The following is a 20,980-nucleotide window of genomic DNA, read 5'->3' on the forward strand; positions in this document are numbered from 1 at the left end:
CCTAGAAGGGTAGTAGCTGTGTTTCTTACGGTGTTCCTGTGGTAAATTATAGCTTGCAGGAGTAGAAGAATGAATTCTTGTGCAGCCTTCTGGGAGGGAAGTTGGAGAAGAGAGAGCAGAAAATGTTCGGTATGGGTTAATATACAAGTGTAAGGCTTTTTTTCCTCTGTATCTTCATGGAAATGATCCATTTAATTACCTGTGGTGATACTGTAGCCCCAAAGTCTCTGCTTAGGCCACTTGCAGATAAAGATTGAAGGTTTGTTGGAAACCTCCTCTGTATACTGTAAAAGCAGTCGGTAAAGATAGAAAGGTGAAATTTGCATATTTCAGTAGTTATGATGTTTTCATTAGCATATCAAAGGAGATCTATCACTTGAATTTAGCAAGCACATGTAATTTGTACAAATGAGGAATATAAGAGCTTTTATAAGCTGTGTTTTGTAGGTTTGCAGGGGAAGGAAAGTGAAGATGTTAAATACAGAAATATATTAAGCTTGGGGTGTTGTTCAACAGAAATATCAAGAGGTTTTGTTTGAATAGCATCTTATAGATAAAAGAAAACCTCACAAGTATTAGAGCAATTTCAGTTACCAGAATAATTATGTTACACTGTAGAAAAGCAGGTGTATAATTAACTGTAAGAGCCAGTCATCCAATTTACCGGATTCACATGGAGATTGCTTTGACTTTTCATGTTCATAAGTAGGTTATGGTACTAACTGATAGGTACTTAAAGTGGAATTACAGTTTCAAATTGTGCCCTTTTAGAATGTATGATATGCTTCTCTCTACACTGATTTTCATTTGTTATTACCTTGCTCAGTACAAGAAGTTGTGTGAAGTCACCTGGTTTTCTTCATAATGCTCAATTGGATCTTAACCTAATTTTCTTTTATCAAGATTTTTTTTCCAGTAGGCCACCTGCCTTACATCCATTAATAAATGTAGTGAATAGCACTTATGTGTTGAAAGTAGCTCATTAAGAATCACAAAAGTCAATAAATCTGCCTTTGTAGTTAAAAGAAAAAAAAATCATTTTTGTCCAGTTTGAGTGTTCTGTATTTATCACCTCACAGAAGTTTTTTTCTGTAGTACATTATATCCATTCTTCTCCAGCTCCTCCTGATGTTTTTCTTGGTTCTGAAGCCTTCAGGTAGGAGTAGGTAGTGTCATCATGATACTGTGTTCAAGTTTTGGGCTCCTTTAACTGATTTTGCCACGTACATTCTGTGTTACTGGGCAGTACATTTTCTGTGTGCACTTTATTTCTCTGACTGTACAGTGGACATCTCTGCTGGCCTTTATTGTTTTATCTCTTATGTCTGAAATCTTTAAGCTTACTCTATCTGTGGGAAAGTTTAAGAGTGTGCGGTACTGAAAATCGTTCTTAAAAAAAAAAATAAATTGGATCAGATAGGGTCTATCTGTCTTTGTTCCTGGTCTTGAGTAAAGCAAATATTTCCTGCAAGGAAAAGATGCTATTAATTTCTACTTTCTCCAAAGTCTATCCTGGAGCAAAAGGAGGTTTCATCGTTTGTGCCATCGTAATAGGAATGTAAACAGCTGGGGGAGAATCAAGATGTTCATTTTCTACTCCTGTGTGGACCACAATGTATTTTACGACGATGCCATTTGCGTACACATGTAAATATTCTCCATAAGTAACTACAATACATTTTGGAGGGTAGTAGTGAGATCTAAAAACAGAATTTTGGGTATGTATTTTTTCAACAATGTCCTTTCACTGCCCTTCTTAGTCTTCTTTTTAATTACATTTAACTGGGTTTTGCTTGTAGAACCAATAGCAGAGATATGAGTGCATGTCTTATAACTTAAAATAGCAGAAAGACTATTTATTTGTTCCCACGGGTGAAAACGTTGTGACTGATCTAACTGATCTACTTCCTGTAGTCTTGGTGTGTCTAAATGGCACTGAATGTTGACATGCCCTGGTGAACAGCCAAGAAAGCATCTTTAGTTTCTGATGCACATGACTGAAGCTCTGCTATCAGCTGAAATCAGTTCCTGAAGACTGGGATGAAAATTTGGTGTTGGAACAATTCCTATTGCTCACTCACCCTTCTCCAGTTCATTGTTCTCCTCTGAACCTTACAGCCCTTTCACAGCTCTCTGTGGGGCTCATCATGGCATATGTTACTGGATTCACTTCTGTTTTTCCTACTCCTGTGTATTAAGAGTCTTCACGGCCACAATTTTATTATTGTTAGCATTTTCTTTGTAGTATATTTGGTTATGTATGTTCAGAGGTTTTCTTAATGTTTACTCAGCATGAGGCCTCAGACGGTCACATATCTGACACTGTGACCTTCTTACTGAAAAAAAAAAGGGGGTTTGTTGTTTTCCTTTCTTGTCTTTTTTAAAAAAAAAAGATGTTCTAGGAGACAGTTTGTCTGATGTGTTGTCTAGCATGTGAGTTCTAGCTTAGGTTGAAGAGTAATTTTAAAGAAAATGATGATGATGCAAAAAATCAGGCGAACTTGCTTCTGTTATTTGGCCCTATTTCATGCTTATCCATGTTAAATTAAATACGGACTACATCTTGAATTTAAAAAAACAAATATCACCTGTCTTTAACATAGAAAGCTACTTTTAAAACATCTGTTTGGTGGAAAGAACCGTTGTCCTTCCAGAAACGTACAGAGAAATGAGTGAGGAAGCTTGATTAGTTTTACTTTGATTTGGGTACATTTCTATAAGTGCTTCCGTCTCTTTTTATTTCTGAATCTATAGTGGAATGCATGTATACTGTGCTTAGGGGTGGCCTTTTTTCCAACCTGGAGAGCTCAGGTTGGGAAGATAACCTAAGGTGCATCTATTCAGACAACTTCCTGGAGCAATCATTCAATTAGTAGGTTAAAAAAAAAAAAAAGGGAAGCTAAGGAACCTAAGGAACCCCCAAAATTTTGAAAACCCTTCATGTACTGTTAGTTATCAATCAAATGTACTATGGGAAGTTATGTTTTGGATAACTGAAGTCTGAGGGAGTATGCTTTGATATAGAAAAGCTGTGAGCAGACAATGCAAGTGTCTGAAGGTGTCTGCAACACCAGTTGCCACTTGAGCGTTTTACTGTAGTCTAGTCAATGTGTACTCTAATGCCAGAAGGAATTATAAATGGGAGTTAGTTAAATGGGGGAAATTTTCTTAGACTGAAGCAAATTACTTCCAGGAGTACATAATTCTGCAGATTTGAATTGTTTGCATTGCTCCATTTTCACACAACGTAAAACATTACATTCTCTTCATCAAAACTGAAGAAAAGTGTAGTCTTCTGTTCCTCTGAAATACTGTTGAGTCATGGCCATAACTGAAACAATGGTGTGAGATTGTTTTCTGCATGTATGGATGGTCTCATCACTTGAATTTTTGTTCAAGGTGTTTATGCTGAATTACTTTTCTCTAAGCTGTTGTTTAGTCACACAAAATACACGGAGAAATAATGCTCTGAAGGAGTATCAAGAGAAAAAATATGTATTGCTATTAGCAAAGGGAAAGAATTGGAGCTGAAGCAGTAAAGGTCAGATTCAGAAGGTTAAGGGATGAATAGTAAGAGGGGTTACTAAGTCTTTTTCCTAAGCTGTTATCTGTATTCACATTTTCATTTGTTCAGGCTTTGTTTGGTAGGTGTATAGCTCAGTTGGTTTGACAGGAGAGAAAAAACAGTTCAGTACAAACCATTCAGTATCATTAATTATTTTCCTATGTTAAATTTGGTTTAAGTCTGGAACAGAATAACCTGTGTTGAAATTGTGAATACTTTTTATGTTTTTGTCAGTGCTGGATTATTTAAACTTTAGAATCATAGCTTAACTCATTTAGTGAAACCGTATAAAGCAATGCCTGGCTTGTTCTGAGGGATGAAAATTTTACTTTATTTTTTAGTGTGAAATGTCTGAGCAACCGCATCTCATTTGGCAATTTTTCTATTTCAAACTGTACCATGTAGTGTAGTCTGTTAGAACTGTTTGGCTTCAAGGTTAAAATGAAATAGGGGCTTCTTATTTTTCGTCTTTCAGGCAGCCTGTTTGAATCTCCAGGTGCTGTTGTACTTTCAGATTCTCCTTCTCTTATGCCATTGGAGCCTGTTTCCCACTTATGTGCAAGTCTACAACAAGAAATTCTTGTCGTTGAACTGGAAAAATATTTTTAATCTATACTACATAAGCAAGTAAAGCATTACTGATGTTTCAGTCAATAGTCTTACAGGTATTTTTGTGTGTGTATTCTTTTAAAGAAAACGACCTATGCAGTTTTGTCTATTTTTTTCCCTGACATTTTTAAAACACAGTTGAAAGAGTACAGAACAAATGGCTTTCATGCTTAAGAAAGCTGTTTGCTTTCTTAGAGAAATCCCTAGACAAAATCTATCAAATGTATATTTGGACAGCATTGTCACTTTATTTTTGTCACTGTTTTACAGATTACCAGCATATTAGTAGTACAAATACAGTTTTAGGAATGTAGCATTTTGTAAGGTGATGATTTTCTAGATCTATTTGTTCTCTTCATGCTAGAATTGGAGTAGAACTGAATCAATTACTCAGGATTGGACTGTGTACCACTTTAAAGATTTTCTGCTTTTAAGGTCTGATCTACACTTCTTCCTCTTCCCTTTTCTATTATATGTATGCAGGAAAGTTTGTTAGCTACATGGTGTGTAGGGCTGCAGTATTTCAGAAGCAATATAGCTGTGTCTGGTTTTCAGGCATTAAAATCTTGTATTTATTGTAGGCAGAAAAATAAAGGGGCGTGTGTGCTATAGTAGTCAGAAATGGTGTTAACAATTTAATTTTTTTCGAAGAAAATCTTTTCTATGATTATTCTTTACAATGCTCTCATCATTAGTCTCAGGTGGCAATCTGTTCTCTTGTTCTCTTCGCTCAAAATGTCAAATAACCAAATAGTATAATTGTTGGGATCATTACTCGTGTGCCAACATATACAACATAGGCTTTACTTGCATTCAAACACAGCTCTTAAGCTGTGTTTATGCCCTGGAGTGTACATTTGCATCATAGTCATCATAGAATGGGTTTTCACACAGACTTGAAATCTGTGTACTTAGGGGTTATTTTTAGTTGTACAGCTTTGTGTTGGTCTCTTACAGAAGTAATGATCAGTGAAAGCCAGAACAATTGGGCACATTCATTTAAACACAGCGTAAATAGTTGTTCCAGCCTTAGCCGTACCCTTCTATAATTTTAAGATCGTATCATGTTAATGTATCAGTGCTTTGTTTAAATTGGGGTAGCGTGCTTTATCATATTTATCTTATTTTCCCATCTGCTCATGAATGCTCTTAACAAAACATGCCCGAAACACTATTTTTCTTTCTCAGTCCCACTGTGCAATTGCTAAAATAGCTGTAAAATGTGGACTAGCATTCATGATCTCATATGCAGCTGCTCTGAACAGCATCAGGAAGGCTATCAAGGAAGTGGCAGAAGCAACATTGATAATGTAGTCTAGTGTGTTTCAATTATTTTAATATGAATAAAGAATTATTGTAATTAATACTGAAATACTTTAGTAATAAGTGGTTTCCTGCTGACCTAAGTTAAAATACATTGCTGTGTCTTCAGGCTTCAAAGGACAATAAAGGGGTATAATGTATATTGTTCCTGTAATTGTAGAATGCTATTGCAACAGATAATCAGGATGTGCTAACTTCATTGAATGACTGTCTTTCTTAGATTCTAGTTAATATTATTTCAAACACTTCCTTTGTTTCTCGGGAACAGTAACTGAATTGTGCTGTTGTATCCAAATCTCCACTGTTTCTTAGTTTTAAATACCTTATTTCATCTTCTTTGAATAGAAATTCTCCCCTGCTTAGCTTTTGCTGGAGACTGCTGGTTTAGCTTGGGAGACTTTATAGCCATTCAGAAATCAGCTTGCTTTTGTTACTGGAACTACTTACATTACTTTCTTTTTAATTGTCATGTAAAGTGTCACCTAGATTTATGGTGATTTAAGGATTGTTGCTTGCATGTGCATTGCAGAATCTAGCCAGATAAGTCTGTGTACTTTGAGTCAAGAGGTGGAGCTTCTGCACCATTTGGAAAAATTAGAAAGCTTGCAGGTGCCGAAATATCTTTTGATGTCTCTGGATGCTGGGATGGTCGAGAGAAGTGCTCCTCCTGGTGGAAGTCCTGGAAGGGGTGGTACATGACAGTAAAATGTGGCATTTCACAAGGTCATGTCGGTGATTTAACTGCCAGACAGTGTCAGTCCAGAATCTGATACGTGAGGTGGAGCGTTTTAGTCCTTCCCCACTTGTCTCCCATTTCAGCAAAACTGGGAAATAAGGTTATACTGTTGAAATAAACATGAAAGGAGACTTCCAAGGTAAGGCAGCCCTTGCTTGTCATCTGGCAGTACAGATTCCATTCTCCTTTACGGTTTGTGGCAGAAGTTGTGTTCTTTCCCACGTGCAGCGTCTGTGCATTGAATGGGCTTGCACAGCATTTTGAAACAGTGAAGACACTTGAGGTGTCCTGGCTTGTCTCATTTTGTCAAAAGTGATTGTATTTTCAAAGAGCACAGAGTGTGTGCTGCAGAAAAAAGTCAAGTTAGGACTTCCTATTAGGACTTCCTAGATCTGTTGAGTTTACTGTTCTTATTTCTTTTCCTTGGACATGCAGATAGTATATATGTGGTGAGAATTATTAAATTACATAAAAATCTATAAAGTCTTCTGAATTTCAGTTTTGCATTTACAATGCTGCCAGTAAGTTGCTCTGCCTGAGCTGGGGGATGTAGGGAGCTCTCTGCTGTGTTTCAGAAATTGGCAGCTGAGTGTTCAAGGTTTATTGCTGCCTTCACGTGCGAAGGGGCAGAATTAAGGAGGCAAATGCAGAGTTCTAACTGGGCATTAAATTAACTTTTCTATTTAACTGTGTTTAGTAACTTACCTTTTTTAGTCTGTTTTTGAAAGGATTCAGAAACCCTCTCTGCAGGTCTCTTAGTAGTGTTTAAAGGCCAGTGCTGAGTTAAGAAGTCCAGTTAGACTTGGACTTGGAAAACCTTTGGGCATGACAGAGGTTTTTCTGCTTCCCTTCCTCCTGTTTTCTGTATGTTTGATTTCAGTTGATGAGGGTATCCAATGGTCAGTATGTAGGTATTATATACAGAAAATGTCACTCCATGTCTTCGTTAGGGTTCGCTTTATTTATCGTGCTATCTGATCCAACTGGTAGAAGCGGTGGGAATGTAGGCAGTCGGTATGTGGGGTAGGGAAGTTAATGAGACTGTAAACACAATGCTGACAGCTTAGTCTTAATTTTTTCTTGGATCCCCCTGTACTTTCATTTCAGTGTTGTGTATGTCTCATGAAAGGCTTGTCAGCGTAAGATATTAAGCAAATGGGAACACTTTATTCCTAGTGTGAGATACTGTTTAGCCCGCTTTCAACTCAGTAATTTTTGCTAGCTGCTGTTTGAACCTGCCTGGCAATTTGTTGGTATTAATGACTGACGTGTGCCTGAAGTAAGGCTACTCTCCCTTGCCTCATTTTGTATGGAGTCAAAGTACTGGAGCCCACCAGCTGGGAAGATGTGGCAGTAGATACCAAGGTCAAAAAGCTTCTGTAGAAATCACAGCTGAATATTTAAAACCAACTTCTTAGGTCAGGAGAGATTCGGTCCTGCAGTCTGCCTTCATCTGAAAGTAAATACCATTCCTTTAAATACCATTCCTTTATAGTAAGATGTCCCTTAACAAAGATGATAATTAGCAGGAAAGTTGGTTGAAGGGTGAGTGATGTGAGCAAATTGTAGGCAAGAATCTATAAATTACCAGTGCAAAAAACTTACATTAAAGCCGGTTCTCTGTCAGAAGTCTTCAATTCCTACAGGGACCCACATCATCTATTCTGCCGTGTGCACAAAGTATCTGTGAGTTTTAACGATCAGTTCTGCATGTCCCTGATGTTGTTCTGCCAGCATCCGCCTGAAAGGAACTTCTGCCTTTCTTTACTCATTCTGTCTGTATTTTTCATCAAGGAATAAACACAAAGTGTTTGGTGCTGGAGTACCAAACAAATCTCTTGTTAAAGCTTTTAAAACTGATGGCTATTACCACAATTTTCATTTCCACAGGCCTCAGTGTGGTTACTACTAATAAAAAATGAATCCTTGTTAACGTCTGATGCAACACGTGGAATGTGTACATGGAAAACATAGTGCTTCACTTGTGGAATAAAGAAGTAGAACATCTGAGAGAAATGAATTAATCCATTTATGTGAGCTGTGGAGAAGGCATATTGCCCTGACAAGTAGGGGACATAGATAATCTAGAACTACAAATCCTGTCCTGGCATGTTCTAATCTTGGGTGATTCATTATGTTGACATTACCAGAATTTAGTTGCAGAGTGCATTGAATGAGAACTATGCACTTGCATCTGTTTGTGCAGAGTGAGCATAACAGACAATATTACCAAAACAGGTCCTGAGATCTTGTAGAGGATGAATCCTTGCTAATAAAATCATGTGTAAGTGATGGTTATGTCATTGCAATTTTAATTTAAAGATGCACTTTGATATTTTGTAGTTGGTAATGCATGTTCTGTTAGAGGAGCATTTCAAGTGTTTTTGTCAACTGCAAATTACTGCAATGGTGTGTGTGTGGAAAAGTTGGTCAGAATGAACATAGCACTATAGCCAACATGTTTCTGCCTGTTCCTATTATTTTAGAAGTGTTTTTTAATATAGCTAGGACTGTAGCTGAGTGTCTAAATAGTCCTGTATCAAGGGAAATTAAGTGACAGTGCACTGTAGGTGAGCACCCGAGGGTTGTATGTAACTGTAAGGTAGTATCTGTGCAGTGGCACTCAAACATACGTACATGTGTGTGCTTCCCTAGCATTGTGGAAAAATAGCATTTCACCTATTTGAGAACTAATTCTTGTCCTAGGACAAGTTTAACAGTTTGTGTATTCTCTTAGTTTCGGATAGTCTGGAGCTCCCATGCATTATTTTGCTATAATAATTTGGTATAGTTCTTGCTTTTTCTATAGTTAAGAGCCCTGTTAAAGTTCCCCTTTAACCTGAAACATACTAACGTTGCTGTTTGTTGTACTAACCTTTGTCCAGAAATAAAATGAACCTATGATCAGATGGGATGGACTTAGGAATCTATGCAACACCATTATATAACTTTTATTTCAAAATTGCACCTAAAATTGCCTTGGGGGGCTGGAGTTTTATGTTTAGCAAATGCATAGCAAATGCATTTTCCAATACCTAAGATTAAAGCGTTCCTTTATGGAGGATCCTGAATTCTGACCAAGGTACAACAACAGCAAGGTGTTACAAACTGTCTTGCCTTACACAGGAAACAAAATGTGCTTTTCCTGAGAGCACTGGGCCTTAATAAATCTAAATATTCTTGCTTTTTCTTTACTTTGCCTGACCCTTATAGTTCTCATGAGAAGAGACACTGTTATAAGTGAACTATAGTTACTCCTATTGCTGGCTGCTTCTTGCTGCATCACAGCAATGATATTCTCTGGAACTGTTTTCTTAGTGCAGGAACTAATTTTTTTACTGGATCTGTAGGAATCTATAGGGCCTTAAGTAAGTAACATAGAGACTATCTTGAAGTTGGAACACCTATCCAAAGTATATAGGAGAGGGGAAGGAAATGCCTTTTCATTGTATAAACTCTTTTCACTGGGTGGAGAGTGGTGGTGTATGTGTAGCAGAAACTGACCAAAATTATTAACTCTTAGTGACAGCATTATGCAAGAGGCTTTCTTTCTTTGGTACTTAAATACATTTGTAGGTGCCACTTCAGAGGAGTGGAGCAATCACTGGGGAAATGCCTCCCTCCTTCTGGCTGAGGCGGAGGTTGTCTCTAGCATGGCACTGTTTTCTGCTTATCTAGTTGGTCCAGAGTGGCTGCTTTTCTAACAAGCTTTGAGAAGCCTGTTAGAGTTTCTGGGTTCTTCTATCTTCAGAATCACTTCATCCTAATTTCTGTTGCTGATTGTACTCTGTTGGTCTGAACATGACAAAATTGCTCTTGTTTTTTCTTTTCTTTAGTGTTTTTTCTCTCTTGTTGTTTTCTCTTCTGTGGGTTACCTGACTCCTGCCACCTATGTTTTTCTCACTCACCAAACTTTGTTAGGATGGTTGCCTGTTGGTTAACCTACACATGCTGATACAGGAACCCTGGTTGCTAGCTGTGACAGTTGAACAAAACAAAAAAGAGCTTACACCAGTGGGTCTTTGTGCAGACTGCACCAAGGTGCTGCGTCTGCCAGTATGTGTAGTAGCAGCATCCACAAGAAAAGTAAGAAAATTGTCATGGCCTTCACTGTAGTTGCAGTCTATGCTCATGGAGCTTTGCTCAGTTATTTAACTTTTTCCAGGAAGCTTTCAACCACAGGACTGTAGAATTCCATCTTTTCAAAAGCCCACCTTTTGGTTTGGGAAGGCACGCAGAGTAGTTTCCTTGTGCTAGAGGTTTTGTAGACCATTGCCCAAGTTTCAACCAAGTCTGCAAGTATAACAGACTTTATTTTCAGAACTGTAATGTGAAACTCTGACAGGGTACTATTCAGTATTGCTTACAGCTGTGTAAATCTGAAAGAAGAGAGATTTGAGAGAGAAAAAAGAAAAATATTTATGCTGACAGTGTTTTCTGCACCAATTAAGTGCTCAGGAAGAAGTTGATGTGACTTTAAAAAAAAAAAAATATATATATATATGATTTGTGGCATACTATGTAATGGAACCTGAAATATCTGTAGCAGCTAATGTATTACAGTTTTTAAAGTTTTTATTTTTCCATCTGGATAAATACCTCATGTTTAATATCTTCTTTTTTTAAATGGCTTTCAGTCTTCTGTCTTTACATCTGTATGGGCATTCAAATAATACCAGGAAGGCTTTCCCCTCAGGGTATCTTCTGAGTGTGAAGGAGGAGCAGGAGGGCTACTCTATCTTTGAAAAGCTGTCAGTATATGTTACTATAAACTCTAACTATGTTTAACTAAGACTATTAAATTGATGTTTTCAGTTGCTACAAAGCCCTCGTAAGGGAAGACATGTCAGCTTAAGGTGATATACTATTACTTTGAGGTTCTAAGTTAAAATGTTTAGTTTCTAGTTTAAAAGCTTTGTCAATCTGAAGCTACCTCTCAGTTTTGACGTATCATCTTAGTATTTTTTTACAAGATATTTTCAAATCCCACTTTATTAACTACAGGTCCTCTTGTTTCCTGCCAAGAGAACCAAAATAAGTTCTGTTGCTGGAAGTGTATGGTGCTGAAGAATAACTCTGTAAAAGAGATTATTTTTCCTCCATTTTTATCGTCCTTTTCCCTTTCCTTTGACTGCGTAAGATAAGTAGGGTAGTGATAGACAACTGCAGCAGATGAGCAGGGACTTGGAGTCCTCCTTATTCTTGAAGTCACTGCGTGGGATTAGTGCTAGCGAAGCAGGAGGAGAATGGTGAGGTAGTAGGAAAAACTTGTGTTCGTTTACTTGGAGATTAACCAAGCTTGCATGTCCCCGGAAAGCTGATGCGCTGATTGTGCTGCGGAGAACATGGTAGCAGTTATTTTTCTGGATGTTTCAGAAAGGCCTGGTCATCTTTCTGGGATGATAGAAGGTATTAAGTGCTTACCTATGGCACTTTGCTAAAGAAGAGTAATTTTGGTGTTTCAGTCTTGTGCAGTTAATTGCAAGACACACTTCAAATGATGTATATGAATAGTTTAATTCACACCTGATACAGTGCAGTGAGCAGCTAAAAGGCACTTCTGAAAAGAGCACACGTACTAGCAAACGATCTGTGTGGCAGTGTGAAGTTTCTTTCAGGGTTAAGACTGAAAGAGCTAGAGCAACTTTCTGAAGAAGTCAATCCTTGTGTATGAATTACATCCTTCTATGAGTCTTCAGCAGAGAAGTTGTCAGTGTCGTGTGATGTTGCTGAGATGATGTGGCACTTTAGTTGTCGTGCACATCAATGCAGTGTTAGAAGTGTATGAGTTTGTGCTGCAGGAGTTGGATGGTTTCTCAAGGTCACCCTATCTTTGTATTTGTTACCTGAACATCAATTCTCTATAAAAATTGTCACGCAGCTGAAGAGAAAGAGAAAGCTTCTGTTTCAAGCTCTCTAAAGACATGCTTTTTGTCACCAGGTTGGCTTGACAGGCTACTGCCATTTATCAGAGAGCTCAAGCTAAGTACAATGGGGATTTCATGGAACTAAAAGCCTTTGCATTTAACTGAAACTTGAAGGTAAATGTTGTATATTGGATCTGGTAAAACCTTCTGCTATGTAAGATTTATGAATCCTATGGGGTAAACCAGGATACTGTTTTAACGTAATGAAACAGTTAACCATCCTCAGGGTTCTCATTACGTACTGTAAAGTCATCGTGTCGTATTGCATGCTTTCCCACTGCCTACCCTGACAATACAGATTTTTATTTTATTACCATTACTTCTAATTTAAGTATTTATTTAAATTACATTTATTGGAATTAGGATTTTATTAGTATTAGGTTATGAATGCATGAAGGGCAATCCTTCTGCCCTCTACATATGTAAATTTCTCAGGGTGGAATCCTCCAAATTTTCCATTCTCACAGCAATGGCTTAACAGCTCAATGTCCAGGTAGAGACCAATAATGAGTCATATCCCTCAGGGGTCAGTATTGGGATCTTTGTCGGTGATGTGGACGGTGGTATTGAGTGCATCCTCAGCAAGTTTGCCCATGACACCAGGCTGTGTGGTATGCTCAACATGCGGAGGGAAGGGATGCCATCCAAATGGAGCTGGATGGGCTTGAGAGAGGTTGGCATGTGTGAACCTCATGAAGTTTCCAGGACAAGTGCAAGGTGCTGTGGCTGGGTCAGGACAATCCCAAACATGAATACAGGCTGGGTGGAGAATGGATTGAGAGCAGCCCTTATGAGAAGGACTCGGGCATGTTGGTGGATGAAAAACTAAGCATGAGCTGGCAGTGCGGGCTTACAGCCCAGAAGGCCAACCATTTTCTGGGCTGCATTACAGGAAGCGTGACCAGTAGGATATGTGCAAAAGTGTCCTACTATATGTGCAGCTTTCTAATAGTGTTTTCAAGGAAGTGTTGTTGCAGATTATTTACTCATGTTTTGTTTTTCAAACCTTTCTGTTAAATAGATGTTTTTCTCTTTTTCAGTGTGTAAGGATCCTCCCTACAAAGTTGAAGAATCTGGGTATGCTGGTTTCATTTTGCCAATTGAGGTTTACTTCAAAAATAAGGTAAGGAATCACTTTTCATTTAAAACAGGAAAAAAAAAGCAACAAAAATAAAAACTAAAACAAAAACTATATAGAAGTCTTTTAAGATGTGTATTTTAATTCATAAACACAGTTATAATTAAGGTTTAAGGATGCATTTGTAACTGCTTTTAATTCAAAGTCACTAACATTTAGAAATATCTAACTATATTTAGTAGATAATTCTCTGAAGTTAGGATTACCTAGTAAATTAAAGAAGATGAATTATTCAGTAGATACTTAGAAGAACACATTACTCAAAAGTAGACAGGCTTTAAATAATGCTTCAGGAAGCTCAAAAGCCACTTTAAAAATTTGAAGGAAGCTGATCTTGATCATGTTGATTTCATAATGAACCCATTGTTCTGTTGTGAGTATTGCTGATCTTTATAATTTGTTCACTTTTTTGGTCTTTGATAGAGAGTCTTTTTTAATCCTGTGTCCTAAGTCTGCAAAAACATTCTTTTAGCTTATACATGAACATTGATTCTACTCAACATTACCAGGGGGCATAGTTTAAAAGGAAAATTAGTGTCATTCTACAATGCTTGCATTATTGTGATATCTCAAATTTAAAGTCTAAGTAAATACTGCACAGTAAGTGCAGTCCTTTAGATAGCAAATACAGAGATTTCCTTTAATGTACATAATGGGTTCTGTTACTCTTAACTTGTTTAGATGAAAAGAATTGGACTTGGGTGGAATTAAAGAAGAGAAAGCTTGCCTGATATCTTAGACTTAATGAAAAATTTTTTAATAGTTGCAATATTATAGGTTCCTTTTGTATATGATGTGTTTTGGTGGACCTATTATACTTCACATATGCTTCTAAGGTACTTACCTAGTTATTTTATAACATCATTTTAATCAAGTCGGTTTTTTATTACTTTTAATATGTCAAATGCTTGGTGAAAAGCTAAAATGACAAGAAAACAGATGCATAATAAGACTTTTTGCTGGAACCTTGCTCATGTAATTTGGGTTAGAGTACAACTTTGTTAGCTCTGTGTGCTTTCAGGTAGAAGTTCCAGTATTGTCTTTCACAGAAACTCTGTCAAGGTGTAAGGTGTAGATAATTCTGCTGAGGCGCTTTCTAAGTTGTAGGTTTTGAAGTTAATTTTGATATGTTCCCTGTATCAATCTGTGAGGAATAGGGCTCAGTCTACCCACCCCGTTCCCTGTTGGAAAGGGAAGCAGAAATGTCTCAAAGTTGACTGACCTCTTCGGAATGCTTTTTGGCTCTGTTTCAGTTATGAAAGCAGTTTGATTCATTACAAGAAATCAGATTTTATTAAAGAAAACAAAAATATTCTTTTTAGCTCATCTATTAAGAGCTCACCCCCAAACCAGGTGGACCAAGTCAGAAGACGTTGATTCATTGAAGCATCTCTACAGAAATCTTCCCGCCCCACATTTCTTTTTCTGTTTTTCACTCAGACTTCTGATTGCCTTTGACTGTGGAGACCTGAGAGTCTCAGGAGTTCTCCTCAGGAGTTGTTGTTTAGACTGAAATCAAGAGGGCATCAGTAATTACAACTTAGCTCACCCTCAAGCAGCATGTAGAATTAGGAAGTTCGCAAACATCCCTGACCCTGTTTTGGTGTAATGGAACACAACCAGCAGCAGTTGAAGTGTGAGTCGGCTAGCTTTTCATATAGTTATAGCAGCATACCCTTTCTGGGGCCAGTACAATCCAAAGGAAAAGTGGCATAAAAGTGGAACTGGCATTCCTGAGGCAAATCACTGCTTTCTGGTGGCTCAGCTACTCATCCTACTCCAAGATGCTTCCATACTTCCAAGTATGCCAGAACTGAAAAACAGAAGATGGAAGGAGGAAGAGGAGACAGAACATCATCACTTACTCAAGGTAGAAAACTCTTCTGGTTCATAAGGAACCCTAATGAATGGAGAGGGCAGGGGTACAGGATGCCACTTGGATCAGGGAGAAAGTGCATCCCTTCCCAGAACTAAACAGAAATTGGTAGAAAATCTAATAGGCATTTCGCCCTGACAGAAAATGTTCCAAGCTCGAAAGGATTGTGGAAATAGAAAACCATCCTCTGCCAAAAATATAATCAACATCATCATCAGGATATAGTTGTTAGCCGTTGAGACGAAGTCCTTGGAAAAAAAGGCTTTTAGGTGGAAAGACTTCTACTCTGGAAAAAAACAGTCAGTTTAGAATAAGGTTCATAAACTGCACTATATTCTGTCTTCTCTGTCAGGACTGTTTTGAAGTAATGGCAGTGCTAAAGGGAGTGCTTTGTTTAGTGAAAGTTTGATTTGAAATTATTGGTTATGTTCATCTAACTTTCTACAGAATTCTTTGAAGACTTCAGTTTGTAAATTCTTGTAACTCTGCTTTTATGACAAAGCTGCTGATACCAGCTGATTCCCTATAGCAACATGACCGTTTTCTAAGAAGCACTTCAAATTTTTTTTTGCAAGAAATCATGTGTTCATCTTTAATGATAAGAAATGTCTTCATCCATGGTAGCCTTTGAAAATGGTCCATGAAGAAAAGAGCCCATATAAGGCAACTACTCTCTTCTGTCTTCAGAAATAAGCAAATGCAGGCCTCTTATCTCAGGTCTCTTTCTGTTGTCTCTGCTCCAAGTTTAGATGGGATGCTGAGCCCTTGACTGTGCTTGAAAAATGACTTGTACAGTATTACTTTTAGAGATTTCTATACTTCCTGTTCTTTGCATCCTTGGAATCCTGAATCAAAACAACATTTTTTAATGTGATTTTTTTAAAGCATTTGATATTTCTGTCACTGAACAGAGCACATCTTGATCAGATGCAATGTGGGTTATATGCTGAGATTTTGCTGTCTCTTCCTCTTCTTCCCTTTTGGTTCCCTTTTTGCTAGCCTTTCCTGAATTTACCCTTTTACTTGTATTCTGCCTTAAGACTGACATTGGTTTGGTGGCTTCTTTTGCACATCTGGATCCTTGGAGAAAGGGCTATTTAATGTTGCTTTAAAAGAGCACTTAAATTATTATTTATTATTAAACATTTATTATTAATTTATTTCTAAACTTCTGGAACAGAACTTTGTAAATGTATAACACAAAACGTACTTAATATCTTTCTCTGGTTTTGGTAGTCTATATAGTCACTGTAGTGTCCTTTTTTCAGCTGACAATTTCTCAGAACAGTAGAGCATTTTCTTCCAAGATAAATTTGCCTTTCCTGTTCTTTCTCCCTCCATATTGGTACAGGGAACATTCAGTTTCATTTTTTTTACTACAGTGGCAGATGACTTTAAATGCTTGGAAGCTGTGGTGGAATACTTGAATTCTATCTGGCCACAATGGTTCAAGGCAAAAAAGTATCATTAATAAAGGAACAGATACCATACATGGGAGTTCAAATATAGTTTGCTGCAACAGTTTCGTTCTTAGCCTTTTTTACAACTTTTTGGGATCTAAGGAAGAATTTGCATCCAAGAATTTACTGCAGTGTTGCCTTTACTATCTACAGCTCAGAAATGATTGAAATGATTGTGTTGGTGACTGAGTTAACTAGTGTAAATTGAATCATGATATACATGTCTTTAGCCTATGCCAGATGTGGTGTAACACTTTCAACTAAGCCTTGTCAGGACAGCTTGAAGTTCATGCATTTTACCATGTGTTATCGTGGGCTGATAGGAACTTCTCTGATTTACTGTAGCTCAGCTGATGGGCTGTGTCAGAAGGAATTCTCTCAGAACATAGAATGGTTAAAAACAACATAATTTTAATTTTAATTGACAGTCTTATGTAGCCCTTGTTTTCAATTTAGTTAGTTTTGGTGTTAGATCTTTGTCTGGTTATTTTCAACCCTCAGGAAGAACCTAAGAAAGTTCGATTTGACTATGACTTATTCCTGCACCTTGAAGGCCACCCACCTGTAAATCACCTCCGCTGTGAAAAGCTCACTTTCAACAACCCGACAGAGGAATTCAGAAGAAAGCTGCTAAAGGCAGGAGGGGTGAGTCCTGCACCCGTGTCAAAAGCAATTACAATAAATATGTTGCTGCTTATTGCTGGTGCATGATTAGTGTAATAGAGATTGACCTGGCAGTGAAACTAAGTGAAGTGTCTTTGTGATTAACTTAGTAGAAGAGCTCAGTGCTTGTTTTTAAGTTGAATGGGTGAACAAATGAGCATGCGCCTACCTCAAATAGACAATTAGGTAGTTGCATTTGATGCCTCTTAACAACCAAGTGATTCATATTTATTTCTGCAAAACAGATCTTAGGCCTTATACATGAAGCATTGCTTGCTTGACACTCCACAGGTGAAATACAGAAGGGCTATTTTGATGAGAGTAATAAGAGCATAAAATCTTTGTCATTTAAAGAGAAATTACTTTATATAAGCAGAATGAATTCAGTAGTTGTAGAACAAATTAGAAACAGTAAGTACAGGTAAGCATGCTGCACTTTATATAATATATATTACACAGTCTGAACCAGAAAATTTACCAAGACTTGTTCACAAATTTTTAGAATTAGTGGGTATGAAAAAGTTCAAAGGAAGTTAGCCTCTTCAGAGGGAAGAAAGGGTCATACCTTTAGAAACGTATTTATATGACATTTTGTCTGTTAGGGCTCTGCTGAATTTCACATAATGGCAGGATCACTCATTCTGGCAGGAACCACAAGAGGCTCAGGCCGGGCTGCTCAGGGCTTCAACCAGCTGGGACACGAAGCCTGTGCTGCAGTGTCCCAACCTGCCTGGGCCCCAGCTCCATGGCCAGGCTGTCCTGGTGGGGAAAAGGTTTCTCCTCATCTCCATCCTGAGCCCCTCGTGCCTCAACATGTGCCCTGCCTCCCTCCCTCCTACCAGGCACCGCTGGGCAGAGCCCGGCCACGTCTCCTCCGTCGGTGCTGGGACTGCTGCTGGGAGCCCCCCGCAGCCGCCCCTTCTTCCGGCTGAACCGGCCCCACTCCGCAGCCTCGCCTCGCAGGGCAAGGCCTCCAGCACCACCGCCTTGGGGCCTCCCCTCCCCTCCTGCCTGTTTGTGTGTTTTTCCTGTACTCTGGTTCCCAGAAACAGGAGCAGCATCTAGAGCACCAAGCAGAGCGGACAGCTCCTGCTCTCCCCTGCCTCTAGGGCCATGCCTTGCTCCTACCACCCCAGGTACTGCTTCTTAGGCACATGGCTGGCCTCAGCTCAGCTCACTGCCATCAGCACCCAGGGCTATCCTCCAAAGCTGCTCTCCTTCCAAGGCTGCGTGGCTGCAGGTCTTAGCGTTTGTCCTATGTCTCATGAGAATTTTATGAACTTGTTCCTCCAGCCTGTCTGGGTTCCTACTGGTGGCAGCCCTGCTTTTTTTGAGTGTCATCTACTTCCCTTCCCTATTAGGTTGATGAATAGGAGTATGTTCTGTCTCCTGTGGGCCACAAATAGAGATGTGCAAGCCTACATCTTGTGTATCTATATTAGGCCAATGCTTATCTTTATATTTTTTGGCAGTCATAAGTATCAAAAATGGTTAGCCCTATTTAAAGCAAATACACAACAGTAGGTTCTGGAATCAAGATAAGAGGGAGCTAGTTTGTGAATATTCTGTCTGCTGATGAGGATCTTTGAAAACAAAGCATAAGTAAGTAGTAGGCATAGTGTGAAAGACCTTGTTATCCTCCTGGAAAAGAGATCTGTTACTACTGTAGAGATTTTGAAATAGAAGCACGAGCTGTGTTTTTTGTTTGCATTTATTAGGTGTAAGAGGGTATGCATGTCTGGACAGTATATTGCCTTTTTAGTGGGTTTCCAAATAAAACATCAAGATTGTACTCTGGAAAACTTCATGAGCAACTGCTTTAATATTAATCATAATCAGGTCAGTTGTCAGTCAACAAGTTTTACCCACAAGTGTAATAAATCTAAATGTATTCTGGCAGGGACTTTGACAGAGTGGGTTGAGTAAAAAGGAAAAAAAAATAACACTGAACATCCCCTTGTATTGTTCATTTTATGTGTCTTCTAATTTTATGTTTCTTGAATTAACACAGGCAAAAATGCTGCCTAATTGTAAACAATGAAATACAGGATGTTTTAATTGAAGTCTTTTCCTGAACATATCAGCATTCTTAAAAGGCAATGATGTGAACTGTTTTGTCTTCTGGAGGAGGCAAAATGCTTTTTTTTTTTTTAATTTCTCCAATCTGGTTCTAAGAAATGGGTCTCTTTCTTGAAGCTGTCATTCATTCATTCATTCTTCTCTTTAGGTTTTCTGACCTAGGGGTATGTCCAACTGACTCAGGAGACATGATCTAATAATGTTCTGTCTGTCTCAGTGTTAAAGGTCTTCATGAAGGGCTTACATCTCCCAACATTGAAAGGTCCATTATACTTTTATGACATGCTGTCCATGTGTTTTGTTTTAGTTGTTGAAAGCTAGCTCTCACTTCCGAGTGTAGGTAGAATAGACAGTTGAATGAATCCATGATACGCGAACTTATTTGTAACTACAGTGCTTTAGGCTGAGAAAGGCATTTACAGGAAAATCAAATATAAGAGGTAGATTTTGCACTTACTTAAATGTCAGTAATTAATACTGCTAGCTTACAACTGCCTCTAAGAAAAAGAGTAATGAGTTGCTGAATTTTCCTCAACCAGTGACAAGGCAGGCAAAATCAGGTTAATGTCCTTCAAAATGAATGAGGTACTATATTAAGGCAAAATGTTGAGTGGTAGCTTTAGGAAAAGCACTTGAAGGTGGAGGACTTCTGCTGACATGCTTATATGTAATAGTGTAAACCACTTAATTTCTGTGCATCTCAAAACCCAGACCTCTCATTAGTATTTTTTTCTCCAAGGAAAAGTCAGGGGAGATGTAGTTCAACTGAAGTAGACTACTAAACATGAATATTTATCATTTTAAAGAACATTTTTATATAACAAAGACTATATCCTTCTGAAGAAAGAACTGCAGGCTTTATATAAAACATTATGCACCCAACACATCATTTAAATGTAAAACAAGGCATACGCTTTAAGGAAGCAAGTTAGAAGAACAGCTGCAGTTTGTGTTTACTTTTGGAAGTATTTGGCTTCACTCAGGAGCTGAACCTGGAATTTCTTTGCATGCTGCCTTTTTCAGAGTAGTCCAGTCTAAGCATTTTAGTCCTGTCTAAGCATTTACTTCTTGCTGTAGAATTTTCTTGAGATATCATTTGGATGTTCACAACTCTGCTCTTCACTCACACCACATACCTCATCGTATCCCAAATGCAAATTAGCAAGGAATATTTGCTAGAGCCGATATTCTTCTGTCTATCAGAGTAATAGCCTATTTCTTAAAGGAAAAAAAAAAAGCACAGAGATTGCCAGTGCTGCCTTCTGGTTCCCATTCATACCTTCTCCATATGTATCCTGTCCATCATGTGCCCAAAGGTTGGTCTGGTTCTCCTGCGGCTCACTGAGAGAGTAAGAGTAACGCTTGGATATCCCAGGTAGCTAAACTGCACAACTGTGCAGTGTTTCTATATCCACTACTACCCACTAAGCTAAGCATGATAGTGAGAGTGGTGCCAGTCAATAAGATAAACTCTGTGAAATATTTCTATCTTAGTGTTACATTTGATATCATGAGAACTGAAGCATAAATGTGCCCTCAGTCTTGATTAGTAGGAGGTTACCAAACTACAGGCTTTCAATGATAGAATTATTAGGGTTGAAAAA

The 20,980-nt window shown here is 38.2% G+C and overlaps 1 protein-coding gene across 6 annotated transcripts in view; it reads left to right on the forward strand.

The window, feature by feature from the left end:
- MLLT3 (MLLT3 super elongation complex subunit) overlaps nt 1-20,980 on the forward strand; it is a 140,024-nt gene that overhangs the window by 49,739 nt on the left and 69,305 nt on the right. For 5 of the 6 annotated variants that reach the window (XM_083817974.1, XM_083817972.1, XM_083817977.1 and 2 more), the window contains exons 3-4: nt 13,201-13,283; nt 17,136-17,279. In XM_083817974.1, the coding sequence (XP_083674100.1) occupies nt 13,201-13,283; nt 17,136-17,279 (227 nt within the window). The remainder of the gene's footprint in view (nt 1-13,200; nt 13,284-17,135; nt 17,280-20,980) is intronic. The other variant, XM_083817976.1, reaches the window with a different exon arrangement.

The sequence above is a fragment of the Anser anser genome (genome assembly GCF_964211835.1).
Source record: "Anser anser genome assembly, chromosome: Z".
NCBI classification, from domain to species: domain Eukaryota; kingdom Metazoa; phylum Chordata; class Aves; order Anseriformes; family Anatidae; genus Anser; species Anser anser.